This window comes from Rattus norvegicus, chromosome 2 (genome assembly GCF_021556685.1).
Source record: "Rattus norvegicus strain SHRSP/BbbUtx chromosome 2, alternate assembly SHRSP_T2T, whole genome shotgun sequence".
NCBI lineage: Eukaryota > Metazoa > Chordata > Mammalia > Rodentia > Muridae > Rattus > Rattus norvegicus.
The window spans coordinates 181,112,978-181,133,742 of record NC_141535.1 but is presented as its reverse complement, the minus strand read 5'-3'; the positions used below and the strand labels follow the sequence as shown (position 1 = coordinate 181,133,742).

At 44.2% G+C, this 20,765-nt stretch overlaps 1 protein-coding gene across 1 annotated transcript; it reads right to left on the bottom strand.

Annotated features, from left to right (window-relative positions):
* Positions 1-7,404: 7,404 nt before the first annotated feature.
* Hrnr (hornerin) lies at positions 7,405-20,274 on the bottom strand. Its single transcript, NM_001433676.1, is given in 3 exon segments — positions 7,405-18,205; positions 19,415-19,574; positions 20,224-20,274. Coding segments are annotated over 2 exon segments (10,065 nt in total). The 5' UTR covers positions 19,553-19,574; positions 20,224-20,274; the 3' UTR covers positions 7,405-8,278.
* Between the last annotated feature and the right edge of the window lie 491 nt (positions 20,275-20,765).

The window sequence follows — 20,765 nt, the reverse complement described above, 5'->3', positions numbered from 1 at the left end:
GAGAGGAACACCAATTTCTAAGGCCCTTTATATCGATGCCAATAAGTCAGGAAGGGTAAGTTAGAAGTCAGAAAATTGTCAAAGACCATTTTGACACCAGGAGTAAACTGAGGTGGGGGCCAGAAGTGACAGTTCCAGACAATTCGGTGGTCTTTTACTCTTTTGGGGCCAGAGCTGGTGACTTCTGACAATTGACTCCTGCTGGTTGCAGCAGGAGCTTAGAAAGGGAGAAGCTCTTGGCCTATGAGAGGCTTGGAGAGGCTTTTGGGTATATGCCCAAGAGAGGTATAGCTGGGTTCTCAGGCAGTTCAATGTCCAATTTTCTGAGGAACCTCGAGACTGATTTCCAGAATGGGTGTACCAGTCTGCGATCCCACCACCTAAATATACTATCACATCATCTGCAAATAGTGATATTTTGGCTTCTTTTTTTTCCAATCTATATCCCTTTGATCTCCTTTTGTTGTCTGATTGTTCGGGCTAGAACTTCGAGAACTATATCGAATAAGAAGGGAGAGAGTGGGCACCCTTGTCTAGTCCGTGATTTTAGTGGGATTTCTTCTAGTTTCTCTCCATTTAGTTTAATATTATCTACTGGTTTGTTGTATATGGCTTTTACCATGTTTAGATATGGGCCTTGAATTCCTATTCTTTGCAGGACTTTTATCTTAAAGGGGTGTTGAATTTTGTCAAATGCTTTCTCAGCATCTAATGAAATGATCATGTGGTTTTTATCTTTCAGTTTGTTTATATAGTGGATTACATTGATGGTTTTCCGAATATTAAACCATCCCTGTATGCCTTGGATGAAGCCTACTTGATCATGATGGATGATGGTTTTGATGTGCTCTTGGATTCCATTTGCAAGAGTTTTATTGAGTATCTTTGCCTCGATATTCGTAAGGGAAATTGGTCTGAAGTTCTCTTTCTTTGTAGGGTCTTTGTGTGGTTTAGGTATAAGAGTAATTGTGGCTTCATAGAAGGAATTCAGTAGTGCTCCATCTGTTTCAATTTTGTGGAATAGTTTGGGTAGTATTGGTTGAGGTCTTCTATGAAGGTCTGATAGAATTCTGCACTGAACCCATCTGGACCTGGGCTCTTTTTGGTTGGGAGACCTTTAATGACTGCTTCTATTTCTTTAGGAGTTATTGGGTTGTTTAAATGGTTTATCTGTTCCTGACTTAACTTCGGTACCTTGTATCTGTCTAGGAAATTGTCTATTTCCTGCAGATTTTCATGTTCTGTTGAATATAGGCTTTTGTAGTAGGATCTGATGATTTTCTGAATCTGTAGTTATGTCTCCTTTTTCATTTCTGATTTTGTTTATTTGAATACACTCTCTGTGCCCTCTTGTTATTCTGGCTAATGTTTTTTCTATCTTGTTGATTTTCTCGAAGAACCAACTTTTGGTTCTGTTGATTCTTTGTATAGTCCTTTTTGTTTGGTTGATTTCAGCTCTGAGTTTGATCATTTCCTGCCTTCTACTCCTGCTGAGTGTATTTGCTTATTTTTGTTCTATAGCTTTTAGGTGTGCTGTCAAGCTGCTGACATATGCTCTCTCCTGTTTCTTTCTGCAGGCACTCAGAGCTATGAGTTTTCCTCTTAGCACAGCTTTCATTGTGTCCCATAAGTTTGGGTATGTTGTACCTTCATTTTCATTAAATTCTAAGAAGTCTTTAAATTATTTCCTTATTTCTTCCTTGACCAGGTTATCATTGAGTAGAGCATTGTTCAACTTCCATGTATATGTGGGCGTTATTACCTTATTGTTATTGAAGACCAGCTTTAGCCCGCGGTGGTCTCATAGGACGCATGGGATTATTTCTATCTTTCTGTATCTATTGAGGCCTGTTTTATGATGAAATATATGGTCAATTATGGGGAAAGTACCATGAGTTGTTGAGAAGAAGGTATATCCTTTTGTTTTAGGATAGAATGTTCTATAAATATCTGTTAAGTCCATTTGGTACATGACTTCTCTTAGTCTGTCTATGTCTCTGTTTAATTTCTGTTTCCATGATCTGTCCGTTGATGAGAGTGGGGTGTTGAAATCTCCTACTGTTATTGTGTGAGGCACAATGTGTGCTTTGAGCTTTAGTAAGGTTTCTTTTATGTATGTAGGTGCCCTTGTATTTGGAGCATAGATATTTAGGATTGAGAGTTCATCTTGGTGGATTTTTCCTTGATGAATATGAAGTGTCCTTCCTTATCATTTTTGATGACTTTTAGTTGAAAATTGATTTTATTTGATATTAGAATGGCTACTCCAGCTTTCTTCTTCAGACCATTTGCTTGGAAAGTTGTTTTCCAGCCTTTCACTCTGAGGTAGTGTCTCTCTTTGTCTCTGAGGTGTGTTTCCTGTAGGCAGCAGAATGCAGAGTCCTCATTGTGTATCCAGTTTTTTAATCTATGTCTTTTTATTGGGGGAATTGAGTCCATTGATGTTGAAAGATATTAAGGAATAGTGATTATTGCTTCCTGTTATATTCGTATTGGATGTGAGATTATGTTTGTGTGCTTTTCTGTCTTTGTTTTGTTTCCAAGACGATTAGTTTCTTGCTTTTTCTAGGGTGTAGTATGCCTCCTTATGTTGGGCTTTACTATTTATTATCCTTTGTAGGGCTGGATTTGTAGAAAGATATTGTATGAATTTGGTTTTGTCATGGAATATCTTGGTTTCTCCATCTATGTTAATTGAGAGTTTTGCTGGATACCGTAACCTGGACTGGTATTTGTGTTTTCTTAGGGTCTATATGACATCTGTCCAGGATCTTCTGGCTTTCATAGTCTCTGGTGAGAAGTCTGGTGTGATTCTGATAGGTCTGCCTTTATATGTTATTTGACCTTTTTTACCTCACGCTTTTAATATTCTTTCTTTGTTTTGTGCATTTGGTGTTTTCACTATTATGTGACGGGAGGAGTTTCTTTTCTGGTCCAATCTATTTGGAGTTCTGTAGGCTTCTTGTATGTTTTCGGACATCTCTTTCTTTAGGTTCGGGAAGTTTTCTTCTATGATTTTGTTGAAGATATTTACTGGTCCTTTGAGCTTGGAGTCTTCACTCTCTTCTATACCTATTATCTTTAGGTTTGATCTTCTCATTGAGTCCTGCAATCCTGTATGTTTTGGACCAGTATCTTTTTCTGTTTAATATTATCTTTGACAGTTTTGTCGATGATTTCTATGGAATCTTTTCCTCCTGAGATTCTCTCTTCTATCTATTGTATTCTCTTGGTGATGCTTGTATCTATGGCTCCTTGTCTCTTCCTTTGGTTTTCTGTATCCAGAGTTGTCTCCCTTTGAGCTTTCTTTATTGCTTCTATTTCCATTTTTAATTCCTTCACCTCTTTGATTGTATTTTCGTGGATTTCTTTCAGGGATTTTTGTGATTCCTCTCTATAGGCTTCTACTTGTTTATTTATGTTTTCCTGCATTTGTCTAAGGGAGTTCTTTATGTCTTTCTTGATGTCCTCCATCATCATGATCAAATTTGATTTAAAATTAAGATCTTGCTTTTCTGGTGTGTTTGGATATTCCATGTTTGCTTTGGTGGGAGAATAGGGCTTCGATGATTTCATGTAGTCTTGGTTTCTTGCGCTTGCCTCTCGCTATCAGGTTGTCTCTGGTGTTACCTTGTTCTGCTTTTTCTGACAGTGGCTAGACCGTCCTATAGGCCTGAGTGTCAGGAGTGCTGTAGACCTGTTTTCCTGTTTTCTTTCAGCCAGTTATGGGAACAGAGTGTTCTGCTTTCAGTCGTGTAGTCTTTCCTGTCTACTGGTCTTCAGCTGTTCCTGTTGGCGTGTGTTTTGAGTCCACCAGGCAGGTCACTTGGAGCAGAAAAGTTGGTCTTACCTCTGGTCCTAGGGCTGAAATTGCTCCTGGGGGCCTGCTTTTGACCTCACTGTCAGGGCGGCAACCAGAAGGGCCGGCCCTGCCTTTTCCCGTGGCCCCGGTGCATCGGGGTCCCAGATGGCATTAGTCGTTTTCCTCTGGAGTCAGAAATGTGGGCAGAGTGTAGTCTCTGATGTCTTCCTTGGCATGTCTGCCCCTCTTAAGGTTTAGTTCTCCTTCCCAGGGTATTTGGGTGCAGGGAGCTGTTGACCGGGTCCCTTCAGATCCACGTGGTATCTGCGGCCTGCATTTCTTTCATGTACTGTTTACATACTTTGAACAAATTTAGAATTTCAAAATTTTGTCTGAAATTTCATCTTAATTATTCTAATTAGGGAATGTGAATGCAGAGTTGGTGATCATTGAAGGACTTAGTTTCTTCAATTTTTATGTTGCTTTAAGTTTTACATTAGGATTTGTGCATCTTTCATTGCTTATGTATTTTTGGTATGAGTTTCTAGCCTACCTGTTTTGAATGGGCATTTAATTTTCTGCTTGCATGAATGTTTTGTAGCTGTTTTATAAATCAGTTAGGTGATATTCTAAGTTCAATCTTGGGGCCACTAGGTAGTGGCTTGTGGGTGGGGCTACTGAGGTGACCCCAGCTCAGCTTAGGAGAAGGCATGACCTCTGTATGGGTGATCTGTATAGTTAGCAGAGAAAGAGTGGCTAGTCAGGGTTGACCTGTTCTCTGACCTGAGGAATGTTCCCATTCCCAAAGTGTCCCAAGCATGTACTGCGAGGCTGAGATCTGGGGTGGAATACAGGGTGGAGGTAGATGTACCACTTGGTTTCTTAAACAGTGGAGGTTAAGATGTTGGAGGAAAGTGTGGGTATAACCTCTGACTAGGGGAGCAAGCGTCTCTTGGGACCTGAGGATGCCCAAGTACAGAGATGTGGTTTAATGTGGAACAAGCTCTGCCTAGGTCCTTTGGGGACTGTGGTGTCAGAGAGTAAGCGACCTGGCCTCTGACATGGACAACAAACTCCTTATCGGTGTGTAGATGCTGGGGTTAGGGTGCTGAAAGGTAGTGCGTGTACTATGATCTGGGGAATGATCTCTGCTTGGGTCCTTGGAGGATGCCGAGTGAAGTCCATGTGGAACCTGAGATGTGAGGATATGGTTGCCAGCAAACAGGAAATATGGCTTCTAAATTGGGGATGAATTCCACTTGGGTCTTAAGATGGTGGGGCTAGGGTGCCTACACAAGAGAGGCAGCTTCTAACCTGGGGATGAACTCCCTTGGATCCTTAGGCACTAGAGATTTGGGGTCTAGAAAAAGTGAAATGATTCTGATCTGGAAAGTAAGCTCTGTGTGAGTTTTGAGATGCCAGAGATTATAATAGTGCTAGAGAAGGGTTACCGTCTTACCTGGGGATCAAGCTCTACAGTTCTTAATATGTGTAATGTTAGGTTGCCAAAGAGTCTGAATTGGGCCCTATGAAATGAAATTTTTTTAATAGAAATGGTTCCATTTTGTTTTCATTACTCTGACAAAATTACATTAACTTTATGATGAAAAGTATTTTCTGTAGTGTCTGTATAACTTTACTTTACCTGAGCCAAACTAGCATTTGGTTTTGCCAATGTTTTTAAACTTTAATTATTCAAAAGGTATGTTATAACATCTCAATTTTTTAAAAAGATTTCTTTATTTATTATATATAAGTACACTGTAGCTGTCTTCAGACACACCGGAAGAGGGCATCAGATCCCATTACAGATGGTAGTGAGACACCATGTGGTTTCTGGATTTGAACTCAGGACCTCTGAAAGAGCAGTTAGTGCTCTTAATCACTGAGCCATCTCTCCAGCCCATCTCTTAATGTTTCCATGTACATTTTTCTGATGATGAGTGGCATATTATGGTTTTTTCAGCTCTTTGATTTGTTAACAGACTATCTTGAATTTTCATATTATTTGTGTTTTTGTGATGAGCCTTGGGCATGTGGATGTTGTTGGTTTTGTGTTTGTTGTGCAATTAGTTATTTTGTTTTTGTCCAAGCATGGTTGATTTCAGATTAAGTATGAGGAGTTTGTGTGTCAACTCTTCAGATTCTCAGTGTTGAATTTTGATTAGACTGAGTTGAACTAAATGACTAGACCTCATTTGGCTGATGTTCAATCCATACAACACAAGATTTATCTGGGAATATGAAGATTACATGGGTGGACTGGGGAATTGGTCCTCACCAACTTAGGCTGGCTGTGGAACTAAGTTTCCAACAGGTTGTGGAACTAAGATAAAGGTTTATTGGCATGGATATGTGGGGTTCCAGGAAGCTAACTGTGTGAGGCTTAACCTGAGGATTGGGGATAGGGTGAACAGCTGAGGTTCTAGGACTGTTCTAAGGACTAATTAGGCATTGCCAGTGCACAAATATATAACCCAGGTTAGGCTGGAGGTTCGATGTGGTACAGGCTGGGTAGGATCTAGGAGACTCACTAGAGTGGACTAGCACACAGATTGTGTGAGCTAGGCTAAGGCTGGAGGTTGGATATAGAATGGGTGGGATAGAATCTGGTGAACTCAGCATCTGCACATGGCACATAAGGTTTGCCACTGAGGCCATGCCTGGAGATTTGGGAGGGGTATAAGGCTCTTCAGACTGAGCTGGGGCACTCAGTGTGAAACCTGGTTTGGGTATAGAAACTGGGGAGGATGTAGGGAGAATAGGGACAGGTGGACTCACCATGCTAGGCTGGGGCACAGGATGTACAGTATGGACTGGTCTTGGAGGGTTCTGTTAGCATTTCTTTCTTTTGTATTTTTTTCACCTTTCCTTCCCTTTCTTTCTTTTTCTGTTTTTGAAAGATGGTCTTGCTATGACCCAAGCTGGTCTTGAATTTGCAGTCCTCCTGTCTCAACCTTCCAAGTATGGAAATTAGAAATATGCTGCCCATAGGCCTGTTTAATTTTAGTTTGTTTTTAAAGAGTTGTTGTCTACTTGTTTTCTTTGGGAACTATCTTCTCATGGCTTTCCCATTCTAAAATTTGCATACTTTGTCTTTTCTTTTGGGTTTACTTGAGTTTATTTTAGATATTAACATTTTGTCGGCTTCTTTAGACACATTTATTTCAAATATTTTAATCTTGATTATTTTACTTAGTTTGATGTAGTCTCACTTATCCTTATTTTGTTTTTGCTCTCTGTGTCATAAACACAACTATTGTGAAGAACAATGTTGTAAAGGTGGGCATGGTGGGACATACTTGTAATCCCAACATTCAGGAGACTAAGGCTGGAAGGTTGAACTAGGCAAAGCTAGTCATGAGACCCTGTCCCCAACCAACCAACCAACCAACCAACCAATCAGCAAGATCCCACGCAAAACCAAAAGGCATGGCTTTTGCCTATTTTTAAATTAAAAAGTCCATATTATTAAGATTATTAAGGTTTTCTAGTTTGGATGGTTTGTGAGGTATGGGACTTTGGGAAATAGCACCTTGTATTGGTTTCTAGTTTGACCACTTGTGTGAGAGAAGTAAGATTAAGCAGAGGCAAGACAAAGCTCAGTATTTAATCACCAGCAATTTATTGTTAATATTAATGTTATCCAGTTATTTGAATCCAAAGACTTGAAGGAAATACATTATAGGCAAGAAAAGACCTAAATAATAATGGCAAACTGTTTTTCCATTTTGTCATTGCTGATATCTCTACATGGTGAGACCAGTAGACCACTTACACTTCAAAGCTGTATGTAGTATGCCTAAAATTTTCTAATCTGAAACAATTTCTTACAAATGGAAGCCAAGATATCTCTTGTTCAAATAAAGGTAAATCCCACACTTGGATCCATTGGTCCTGCACCTCTTTTCCAGTGGTTAAGAATCAGGATCTGGAGCAAAATTTTAGTGCCACTTGGTCACTTACTGATTTACAGTTTGTCAAAGTATCTTGGTGATTCGGGTAAGAATAGAAACACACCTACATATATGTCCTGCTCTTGCCATGTAACATAATATACATTGAAAATTAGACTGTATTTTATGTAAGGTAAAGCTTTGGCAACTGGAGTGATAATAGATTTGTAATATATTGACCTTTAAAACTATAAGCTTAGCTTTAGCATCATCCCTAACTAAATAATAATCTTTCAGATAGATACCTTAATTAAACCCCAAATTATTCTTCCAAACTAATTCCCTTAAACCAAACATTTATCCACTGCAATAGATCCTAACTAAGTACCCCAACTATCGTATATTATTTGGAAGGAACTCAATAACTAGGTATATATGCTAATTTTTATTTTAAATGGATGAGTACAGGTAGGTCCAGATTTAGAAAGGAATTTCATGATCAGCTTATTTCTAACAATTTTTTATTTCTTAAATTAACATTTAAGTTAATTTTACCACGGTTCTTTATTTACTATGACAATTAGCGTTTCTGTTCTTGGACATACTCATAGAGTGGAGTGCTACTATTGAAACTATGAGAACCTGAGACTATATTTTTCATTCCAAAGTTACTTTCCTTGACTCTCTGATAGTCATAGTTACCTTGTCTATTGGCCACATTACAAAGTGACAATTTACCAGTTGTATCAGATCTAATCTGTCCATATGAAGGTGTAAATTGTCCAAAGTCACAACCTGAGAAGGTTTCTACTTGTCTATGCACTCTTATTGATTGATTTTCATTACACATTGATGGGCTACAACCAGATTCCCATTGGGTTCCAGATCTCCCATTTGACTGAGTTTTCCCACAGTTAGAATATTGACCATATCCAGAACAACATGATCCAGGGCTAAATGAGTGACTTGAAGCAGACCCATATTGTTGTGAAGTATGGCACAGACCAGATCCTGGACAATTTTGTCTAGAGATAGAAGAGGGATAGGAACCAGACCCACATTGATCAGCACCAAAACCCTGAGTACATCCACTTCCATGTTGACTCTGGCTAGAATAATGATTTGAGGAACATCCATATTGGCCATAGTTAGAAGACTGACTTGAACCAACTCCCTGTCCACAATAGCTAGAAGATTGGTTTGAATTAGATCCACAGTGACCACCACAGTATGACTGCCCTGATGTGGGATTATATTGTCTATAGTCAGATGATTGGTTTATATTAGATTCATGTTGCCCATAAGTACACTGACCTGATCTAGATACCTGTTTACCAAAGCCAGAACATTCTTGAGAGACAGTACCATGACTACTACAGGGAGAAGAATGGTGTGATGCAGGGCATTGTTGGTCAAAACCAGAAGACTGCCATGATGCAGAACCAGGCTGACCACAGGTGGATGAGTGAATTGACCCTTCAGATTGAGGACATTCAGGACCATGCTGAACATGGCCAGATGACTGTCCAGAGTAAGGACCACTTTGCCAACTGTGAGAAGACTGCCTTTGCCAAGATCGATGTTGACTAAAGGTAGGAGCCTCATTTGAGCCAGATATATCCCGTTGAGAACCAGAAGAACCCCTTGAGTAGGACCTGCCTCGAGTGTGGCCAGATGACTGACTTTTTCCTGACCCTTGTTCTCCATAGCCAGTGGACTGACATGACCCACAGCCTGAAGACTGTCCTGAGGAAGCACCATATCGTCCAGACCCCGAGGACACTCCTTGTCCAGAACCCTGTCCTTTGGAGCTAGAACTTTGTCCTGTTGCGGAGCCGTATTGCCCTAACCCAGATGACTGCCTTAAACCAGAGCCATGTGTAGTCTGGCTGGATGACTGGCTTGATCCTGAGTTGTGTGTGCCATAACTGGAAGACTGACTGTAATGAGAGCCTTGCTGCCCAGACGTGGGAGACTGACCTGAGCCATATTCATTTTGACCGTATCCAGAAGACTGACCGCAACAAGCTCCATGGTGTTGACTGCCTGCTGACTGTCCAGAGAAAGAACCATGTTGTCCACTATGAGAAGACTGACCCCGAGCTGATCCACGTTGACTAAATCCAGAAGATTCTCCTGAGCCAGATCCATATTGTTGAGAGGTAGAAGACTCCCTGGAGGTAGACCTGCCTCGCCTGTGGCTAGATGACTGACTTTTTCCTGACCCTTGTTCTCCATAGCCAGTGGACTGACCTGACCCACAGCCTGAAGACTGTCCTGAGGAAGAACCATATCGTTCTGACCCAGAGGACACACCTTGTCCAGAACCCTGTCTCTGGGAGTTAGAAGTTTGTCCTGATGAGGAGCCGTATTCACCTAAACCAGATGACTGCCCTGAACCAGAACAATGTGTAGTCTGGCTGGATGACTGGCTTGACCCTGAGCTGTGTGTGCCATAACTGGAAGACTGACCATAATGAGAGCCTTGCTGACCAGAGGTGGAAGAATGGCCTGAGCGAGATCCATTCCTAGAGCCAGATTGATGGTGTTGACTGCCTGCTGACTGTCCAGAGAAAGAACCACTTTGTTTACCCCGAGAAGATTGACCATGCCCAGATCCACGCTGACTAAAGCCAGAAGATTCTCTTGAGCCGGATCCATGCTGTTGGGATCCATAAGACTCCCTTGAGGTGGACCTGCCTCGTCTGTGGCTAGATGACTGACTTTTTCCTGACCCTTGTTCTCCATAGCCAGTGGACTGACCTGACCCACAGCCTGAAGACTGTCCTGATGAAGCACCATATTGTCCAGACCCTGAGGACACACCTTGTCCAGAACCCTGTCCTTTGGAACTAGAAGTTTGTCCTGTTGTGGAGCCATATTGCTCTAACCCAGATGACTGCCCTGAACCAGAACCATGTGTCCTCTGGCTGGACGAATGGCTTGACCCTGAGTTGTGTGTGCCATAACTGGAAGACTGACCATAATGAGAGTCTTGCTGACCAGAAGTGGGAGACTGACCTGAGCGAGATCCATGCGTAGAGCCAGATTGATGCTGTTGACTGCCTGCTGACTGTCCAGAGAAAGAACCACTTTGTCTACCCCGAGAAGATTGACCATGCCCAGATCCACGCTGACTAAAGCCAGAAGATTCTCTTGAGCCGGATCCATGCTGTTGGGATCCATAAGACTCCCTTGAGGTGGACCTGCCTCGTCTGTGGCTAGATGACTGACTTTTTCCTGACCCCTTTTCTCCATAGCCAGTGGACTGACCTGACTCACAGCCTGAAGAATGTCCTGTGGAAGAACCATATCGTCCTGACCCAGAGGACACACCTTGTCCAGAACCCGGTCCTTTGGAGCTAGAAGTTTGTCCTGTGGTGGAGCCGTATTGCCCTAACCCAGACGACTGCCCTGAACCAGAACCATGTGTCCTCTGGCTGGATGACTGGCTTGACCCTGAGTTGTGTGTGCCATAACTGGAAGACTGACTATAATGAGAGCCTTGCTGACCAGAGTTGGGAGACTGACCTGAGCGAGATCCATGCCTAGAGCCGGTATGATGCTGTTGACTGCCTGCTGACTGTCCAGAGAAAGAACCACTTTGTCTACCCCGAGAAGATTGACCATGCCCAGATCCACGCTGACTAAAGCCAGAAGATTCTCTTGAGCCGGATCCATGCTCTTGGGATCCATAAGACTCCCTTGAGGTGGACCTGCCTCGTCTGTGGCTAGATGACTGACTTTTTCCTGACCCCTTTTCTCCATAGCCAGTGGACTGACCTGACTCACAGCCTGAAGACTGTCCTGTGGAAGAACCATATCGTCCTGACCCAGAGGACACACCTTTTCCAGAACCCTGTCCTTTGGAGCTAGAAGTTTGTCGTGTGGTGGAGCCGTATTGCCCTAACCCAGATGACTGCTCTGAACCAGAACCATGTGTCCTCTGGCTGGATGAGTGGCTTGACCCTGAGTTGTGTGTGCCATAACTGGAAGACTGACCATAATGAGAGCCTTGCTGACCAGAGGTGGAAGAATGTCCTGAGCCAGATTTATGCCTAAAGCCAGATTGATGTTGTTGACTGCCTGCTGACTGTCCAGAGAAAGAACCACTTTGTCTACCCCGAGAAGATTGACCATGCCCAGATCCACGCTGACTAAAGCCAGAAGATTCTCTTGAGCCGGATCCATGCTCTTGGGATCCATAAGACTCCCTTGAGGTGGACCTGCCTCGTCTGTGGCTAGATGACTGACTTTTTCCTGACCCTTGTTCTCCATAGCCAGTGTACTGACCTGACCCACAGCCTGAAGACTGTCCTGATGAAGCACCATATTGTCCAGACCCTGAGGACACACCTTTTCCAGAACCCTGTCCTTTGGAACTAGAAGTTTGTCCTGTTGTGGAGCCGTATTGCCCTAACCCAGATGACTGCCCTGAACCAGAACCATGTGTCCTCTGGCTGGATGACTGGCTTGACCCTGAGTTGTGTGTGCCATAACTGGAAGACTGACCATAATGAGAGCCTTGCTGACCAGAGGTGGGAGACTGACCTGAACGAGATCCATGCCTAGAGCCAGATTGATGCTGTTGACTGCCTGCTGACTGTCCAGAGAAAGAACCACTTTGTCTACCCCTAGAAGATTGACCATGCCCAGATCCACGCTGACTAAAGCCAGAAGATTCTCTTGAGCCGGATCCATGCTCTTGGGATCCATAAGACTCCCTTGAGGTGGACCTGCCTCGTCTGTGGCAAGATGAATGACTTTTTCCTGACCCTTGTTCTCCATAGCCAGTGGACTGACCTGACCCACAGCCTGAAGACTGTCCTGAGGAAGAACCGTATCGTCCTGACCCAGAGGACACACCTTGTCCAGAACCCTGTCCTTTGGAGCTAGAACTTTGTCCTGTTGTGGAGCCGTATTGCCCTAACCCAGATGACTGCCCTGAACCAGAGCCATGTGTCCTCTGGCTGGAAGACTGGCTTGATCCTGAGTTGTGTGTGCCATAACTGGAAGACTGACTGTAATGAGAGCCTTGCTGCCCAGACGTGGGAGACTGACCTGAGCCATATTCATTTTGACCGTATCCAGAAGTCTGACCGCAACAAGATCCATGGTGTTGACTGCCTGCTGACTGTCCAGAGAAAGAACCATGTTGTCCACTATGAGAAGATTGACACCGAGCCGATCCACGTTGACTAAATCCAGAAGATTCTCCTGAGCCAGATCCATACTGTTGAGAGGTAGAAGACTCCCTGGAGGTAGACCTGCCTCGCCTGTGGCTAGATGACTGACTTTTGCCTGACCCTTGTTCTCCATAGCCAGTGGACTGACCTGACCCACAGCCTGAAGACTGTCCTGATGAAGCACCATATCGTCCTGACCCAGAGGACACACCTTGTTCAGAACCCTGTCCTTTGGAGCTAGAAGTTTGTCCTGTGGTGGAGCCGTATTCACCTAAACCTGATGAATGCCCTGAACCAGAGCCATGTGTCCTCTGGCTGGATGACTGGCTTGACCCTGAGTTGTGTGTGCCATAACTGGAAGACTGACCATAATGAGAGCCTTGCTGACCAGAGGTGGGAGACTGACCTGAGCGAGATCCATGCCTAGAGCCAGATTGATGCTGTTGACTGCCTGCTGACTGTCCAGAGAAAGAACCACTTTTTCTACCCCGAGAAGATTGACCATGCCCAGATCCTCGCTGACTAAAGCCAGAAGATTCTCTTGAGCCGGATCCATGCTGTTGGGATCCATAAGACTCCCTTGAGGTGGACCTGCCTCGTCTGTGGCTAGATGACTGACTTTTTCCTGACCCTTGTTCTCCATAGCCAGTGGACTGACCTGACCCACAGCCTGAAGACTGTCCTGATGAAGCACCATATCTTCCAGACCCTGAGGACACACCTTGTCCAGAACCCTGTCCTTTGGAACTAGAAGTTTGTCCTGTTGTGGAGCCATATTGCCCTAACCCAGATGACTGCCCTGAACCAGAACCATGTGTCCTCTGGCTGGACGACTGGCTTGACCCTGAGTTGTGTGTGCCATAACTGGAAGACTGACCATAATGAGAGCCTTGCTGACCAGAGGTGGGAGACTGACCTGAACGAGATCCATGCCTAGAGCCAGATTGATGCTGTTGACTGCCTGCTGACTGTCCAGAGAAAGAACCACTTTGTCTACCCCGAGAAGATTGACCATGCCCAGATCCACGCTGACTAAAGCCAGAAGATTCTCTTGAGCCGGATCCATGCTCTTGGGATCCATAAGACTCCCTTGAGGTGGACCTGCCTCGTCTGTGGCTAGATGACTGACTTTTTCCTGACCCTTGTTCTCCATAGCCAGTGGACTGACCTGACCCACAGCCTGAAGACTGTCCTGAGGAAGAACCATATCGTCCAGACCCTGAGGACACACCTTGTCCAGAACCCTGTCCTTTGGAGCTAGAAGTTTGTCCTGTTGTGGAGCCGTATTGCCCTAACCCTGATGACTGCCCTGAACCAGAGCCATGTGTAGTCTGGCGGGAAGACTGGCTTGATCCTGAGTTGTGTGTGCCATAACTGGAAGACTGACTGTAATGAGAGCCTTGCTGCCCAGACGTGGGAGACTGACCTGAGCCATGTTCATTTTGACCATATCCAGAAGACTGACCGCAACAAGCTCCATGGTGTTGACTGCCTGCTGACTGTCCAGAGAAAGAGCCATGTTGTCCACTATGAGAAGATTGACCCCGAGCCGATCCACGTTGACTAAATCCAGAAGATTCTCCTGAGCCAGATCCATACTGTTGAGAGGTAGAAGACTCCCTGGAGGTAGACCTGCCTCGCCTGTGGCTAGATGACTGACTTTTTCCTGACCCTTGTTCTCCATAGCCAGTGGACTGACCTGACCCACAGCCTGAAGACTGTCCTGATGAAGCACCATATCGTCCTGACCCAGAGGACACACCTTGTCCAGAACCCTGTCTTTGGGTGTTAGAAGGTTGTCCTGATGAGGAGCCGTATTCACCTAAACCTGATGACTGCCTTGAACCAGAGCCATGTGTCCTCTGGCTGGATGACTGGCTTGACCCTGAGTTGTGTGTGCCATAACTGGAAGACTGACCATAATGAGAGCCTTGCTGACCAGAGGTGGGAGACTGACCTGAGTGAGATCCATGCCTAGAGCCAGATTGATGCTGTTGACTGCCTGCTGACTGTCCAGAGAAAGAACCACTTTGTCTACCCCGAGAAGATTGACCATGCCCAGATCCACGCTGACTAAAGCCAGAAGATTCTCTTGAGCCGGATCCATGCTCTTGGGATCCATAAGACTCCCTTGAGGTGGACCTGCCTCGTCTGTGGCTAGATGACTGACTTTTTCCTGACCCTTGTTCTCCATAGCCAGTGGACTGACCTGACCCACAGCCTGAAGACTGTCCTGAGGAAGAACCATATCGTCCAGACCCTGAGGACACACCTTGTCCAGAACCCTGTCCTTCGGAGCTAGAAGTTTGTCCTGTTGTGGAGCCGTATTGCCCTAACCCAGATGACTGCCCTGAACCAGAGCCATGTGTAGTCTGGCGGGAAGACTGGCTTGATCCTGAGTTGTGTGTGCCATAACTGGAAGACTGACTGTAATGAGAGCCTTGCTGCCCAGACGTGGGAGACTGACCTGAGCCATGTTCATTTTGACCATATCCAAAAGACTGACCGCAACAAGCTCCATGGTGTTGACTGCCTGCTGACTGTCCAGAGAAAGAGCCATGTTGTCCACTATGAGAAGATTGACCCCGAGCCGATCCACGTTGACTAAATCCAGAAGATTCTCCTGAGCCAGATCCATACTGTTGAGAGGTAGAAGACTCCCTGGAGGTAGACCTGCCTCGCCTGTGGCTAGATGACTGACTTTTTCCTGACCCTTGTTCTCCATAGTTACTCGACTGATCTGGCCCACAGCCTGAAGACTGTCCTGATGAAGCACCATATCGTCCTGACCCAGAGGACACACCTTGTCCAGAACCCTGTCTTTGGGAGTTAGAAGTTTGTCCTGATGAGGAGCCGTATTCACCTAAACCTGATGACTGCCTTGAACCAGAGCCATGTGTCCTCTGGCTGGATGACTGGCTTGACCCTGAGTTGTGTGTGCCATAACTGGAAGACTGACCATAATGAGAGCCTTGCTGACCAGAGGTGGGAGACTGACCTGAGTGAGATCCATGCCTAGAGCCAGATTGATGCTGTTGACTGCCTGCTGACTGTCCAGAGAAAGAACCACTTTGTCTACCCCTAGAAGATTGACCATGCCCAGATCCTTGCTGACTAAAGCCAGAAGATTCTCTTGAGCTGGATCCATACTCTTGGGATCCGTTAGACTCCCTTGAGGTGGACCTGCCTCGAGTGTGGCCAGATGATTGACTTTTTCCTGATCCTTGTTCTCCATAGCCAGTGGACTGACCTGACCCACAGCCTGAAGACTGTCCTGAGGAAGAACCATATCGTCCTGACCCAGAGGACACACCTTTTCCAGAACCCTGTCCTTTGGAGCTAGAAGTTTGTCCTGTTGTGGAGCCATATTGCCCTAACCCAGATGACTGCCCTGAACCAGAGCCATGTGTCCTCTGGCTGGATGACTGGCTTGATCCCGAGTTGTGTGTGCCATAACTGGAAGACTGACTGTAATGAGAGCCTTGCTGCCCAGACGTGGGTGACTGACCTGAGCCATATTCATTTTGACCATATCCAGAAGACTGACCGCAGCAAGATCCATGGTCTTGACTGCCTGCTGACTGTCCAGAGAAAGAACCATGTTGTCCACTATGAGAAGATTGACCCCGAGCCGATCCACGTTGACTAAATCCAGAAGATTCTCCTGAGCCAGATCCATACTGTTGAGAGGTAGAAGACTCCCTGGAGGTAGACCTGCCTCGCCTGTGGCTAGATGACTGACTTTTTCCTGACCCTTGTTCTCCATAGCCAGTGGACTGACCTGACCCACAGCCTGAAGACTGTCCTGAGGAAGAACCATATCGTCCTGACCCAGAGGACACACCTTGTCCAGAACCCTGTCTCTGGGAGTTAGAAGTTTGTCCTGATGAGGAGCCGTATTCACCTAAACCAGATGACCGCCCTGAACCAGAGCCATGTGTCCTCTGGCTGGACGACTGGCTTGACCCTGAGTTGTGTGTGCCATAACTGGAAGACTGACCATAATGAGAGCCTTGCTGACCAGAGGTGGGAGAGTGACCTGAGCGAGATCCATGCCTAGAGCCAGATTGATGTTGTTGACTGCCTGCTGACTGTCCAGAGAAAGAACCACTTTTTCTACCCCGAGAAGATTGACCATGCCCAGATCCACGCTGACTAAAGCCAGAAGATTCTCTTGAGCTGGATCCATAGTCTTGGGATCCGTTAGACTCCCTTGAGGTGGACCTGCCTCGTCTGTGTCTAGATGACTGACTTTTTCCTGACCTTTGTTCTCCATAGCCAGTGGACTGACCTGACTCACAGCCCGGAGACTGTCCCGATGAAGAACCATATTGTCCAGACCCTGAGGACCCACCTTGTCCTGATCCCTGTCGTTTGGAGTTAGAACTTTGTCCTGATTTGGACTTGTAAGTCTCGTAACTTGAAGAATGACCATACTGAGAGCCATGCTCACAGGTATTGGTAGTCTGTCCTGAGCTTGATCCCTTACTAAAGCCAGTATTATCCTGGTTGCTACCTGCTAATTCTGCAGGAAAGGAACCTTTTTTTCCAGTGTTTGAAGATGGTCGTTCCCCAGATCCACATTGACTAAAGCCAGATTCTTCTTCTGAACCAGAGCTATATTCTTGGGAGCCAGTCGTCCCTCTCGTGCTAGACCTGTTTTTTGTATTGCTTGTTGACTGACTTTTTCCTGATTCTTGTTTACTGGTTGACTGACCTGAAGCAGAACCTGATGATGATCCTTGCGTTGATGCAGTTTGTTTTCCTTTACCAGATGACTGGCATTCACCACATCCTTGTTTACTGGAGGTAGAGGATTGTCTTGATTCAGAGCCATGTTGAGGAATACCAGAATCTTTCCTTGATCTAGATCTGCTGTTGCTAGATGAGTAGGAAAATCCTGATCCATGCTGGTCTTTTTCATAATCCTCATTATTTTTGAAATCACTTGAATTTGATTTTGTGCTTTGTTCAGAACTTTGTTCCTTCCCTTGTCTTGGTTTTCTGGATTTGTATTTTTTGTTTCCTCTTGAGCTTTTGTAATAAGAGTCATTCTCTCCTGCACTAGAACTTGAATAACTTGAAGAGGCTTCTTCCTCTTCGTTTTCTGTTTCTTTTTCACTCTGTTCCTCTTGGTGCTGGCGACTGTGATCTTTTTGCTTTGACCCTGAAGCTTGGCAGTAATCCTTGCCAATAATTTTATTACAAGCCTTAGCCAGCCTGAGTATCATTATAAGATACTCAGTAAAATCCACTTTGTGGTTATGATCTCGATCCAGACTTTGCATGATGATATCTACGGTATCTGGATCATCTGGATTCTGTCAAGGTATAAGGTACAAGTCAAGTGTTTGTAATTATATACTATAAACTTAGTCAACCATTTGAGGAAGGCTGTAGAAATATGAATATTTAGTACATTTTGGTTGAAATTGACCACATAGTTGGGCTAGAAAGGTGGAAAAGATAGAGTGGGAGAAGGAGAGGGAGAGGGAGAGGGAGAGGGAGAGGGAGAGGGAGAGGGAGAGGGAGAGGGAGAGGGAGAGGGAGAGAGAGAGAGAGAGAGAGAGAGAGAGAGAGAGAGAGAGAGATTGAGCTTGTCCCATCCAATAAGCAGGCAATCCATACATTGGCAGAAAGTAGTAACCATGAATGGATGCAATGTTCAAGGATAAATGGGGTAAGGGAGCAAGTGGGCCTATTATGTTTGGTAAGGTTAATACCTGAGACCCATGCTATGGAGGTCAAGGAAATATGATCCTGAGCTTGCAGTGTGCGTTGCATAAGAAGTTCCTGGCTTCCTTGGAATTAAACTCAAAATTTTGTCGAAGAAAGGAAGAAAGAAAGAAAGAAAGAAGGAAAGAAAGAAGGAGAAAGAAGGGCAATGGTTAATGAAGGATGTTCAGCTAATTAATAAATAATTATTGTAGACATCCACTTATTTATATATAAATTTTCTTTGTTCAGTTAGTTTATTTGCATATTACAGATTTCAAAGGATCAAGTTTAAGAGGTAGGATGATTCTCATATTTGATGTAACATACCCAGCCATAGGAATCCAAATGCTATTCAGTAAGCATTTGAATTCAAGGATAATTTTAAGTTCTCACATGTTTATTTTCAGAGCTGGTTAAGTTTAAGGTATTCTTTTCCCCAAATTTCTTTTAATTTAAGACATCTTAGATTACTATAATCTTAGAAATAGGTAGTATTTTGGACTCTACACTAAGGAAATCAAATGTAAGAATATGAATTCATTATATTTTGAGGAGTTTTCTGACGGTCATAAGAATTGCTTTCACAGGCAGGGAATTTTTAAATCTCTGAATTGCCTGTTGTTCGTCAGGATCATTTTGACCTAATCATGTTATAAAACATTATTAATCAATGGTTTATGGGCGATTTCAAGGCTGCCAAGTTCAATTCTCTATTACCAAATATCTTTCTTATATTTGGTATATAAATGAAAGGTAGGATAAAGTAGACAAGAGAATTGCTTCAGAACTCAGTCCTCATATAGAGTTCTTACCTTTAAAATTTGGCGAAACTCAGTTTCCAGAAGTTCTTTCATCTCTTTTTTGCTCAACATGTCACAGTTCCCATATTCAGTGGCATAATTGTAGAAAACATCGATGACAGTGACAATGCCTTGCAGGAGTTTAGGCATCTTGGTGCAAATTCAAGTTAACCTAGATGAAGGAACAAGAGATCCATCTGTAACTTATTGCTTAAACACATAAATAGTTCCAATAGCTTGTAATTATTGTCAGCATGATTAATTTCTTTCTGTACTAGTTGAGAATAAGTTCAGAGTGGAATAACTTGTTCCAGCTATGTAGCAAGAGAGTGATGAAATTAGAACAGGATCCCTATGTCTTCCTTCAATTCCTCAATGAATGTAGGGGAGACTTTGTTGTACTACCTGATTTGATCTGTGTCTATAGAAAAACCATAGTGTGCTAATCATCTATCTCTTAGTCGCTTTCTAAGTCTCAACCATCACACTACAGGAGACAGGCATGTCACAGCAAAGCCAGCTATCGGTGATAGGAAACTGAGGGAGACTCCTATCAGACAGCTTCTGCTTTCATTCTTTGTGTAGCAACCATTCCTCAGGACTTTCTGCTTATATAACAAAGAAGAACAAAAGAAGACAAGCTGCTGGTGGCTTACTAGATTTGTATACTCTTAAGGAAAGATCTCAAAGGCTGCTACAAACACCGTAGTTTTACATCAGAGAACCCTATAATATTCTAAAAAAGTCTTTCAAGTAATGATGGACTTTAGTATTTAGTAGACCTAAATACTGTGAGTGGAAGTGGGCGACTGCTCACTTACCTGGTTCACCAGAGGAACAGTAGGGATGGAGACTGATGTTGCTTGCAGGGTGCTGCTCATTAGGAACGCTGGCCTTTTTATAATGGTCCATCCGAGGGAGGAGTTGCTTTCTTTGAGATGTCCTAGTTCACTCCTAAACAAGTCCAGCTCCTTCTCTATCTCACCTCCCAGGTGTTTACCTTCTTACTTCCTTACATGTTAACCTGAGATTGCAATAGCAGCTCCCAAATCTGGGCTAGTATCAGCCCCACCTGTCCAACTCTCAGAACACTTTGCAGAAAGGCTGCGTGTGTGTTTTTGTTTTGTGTGTGTGTGTGTGTGTGTGTGTGTGTGTGTCTGTGTGTGTCTGTGTGTGTGTGTGTGTGCGTGCGTAGGCCAGAGGTCAACTTTAGGTGTCACCATCAGGAATGTCATTGATCTTCTTTTTTATTGAGGCAGGGTCTCATTTTGTAGCTCTACCTGGGACTTTCTGTTTTAATCATGATGGCCTTAAACTCACAGAGATCCACTTATGTCTGCTCTCCTGCATGCTGGCATTAAAG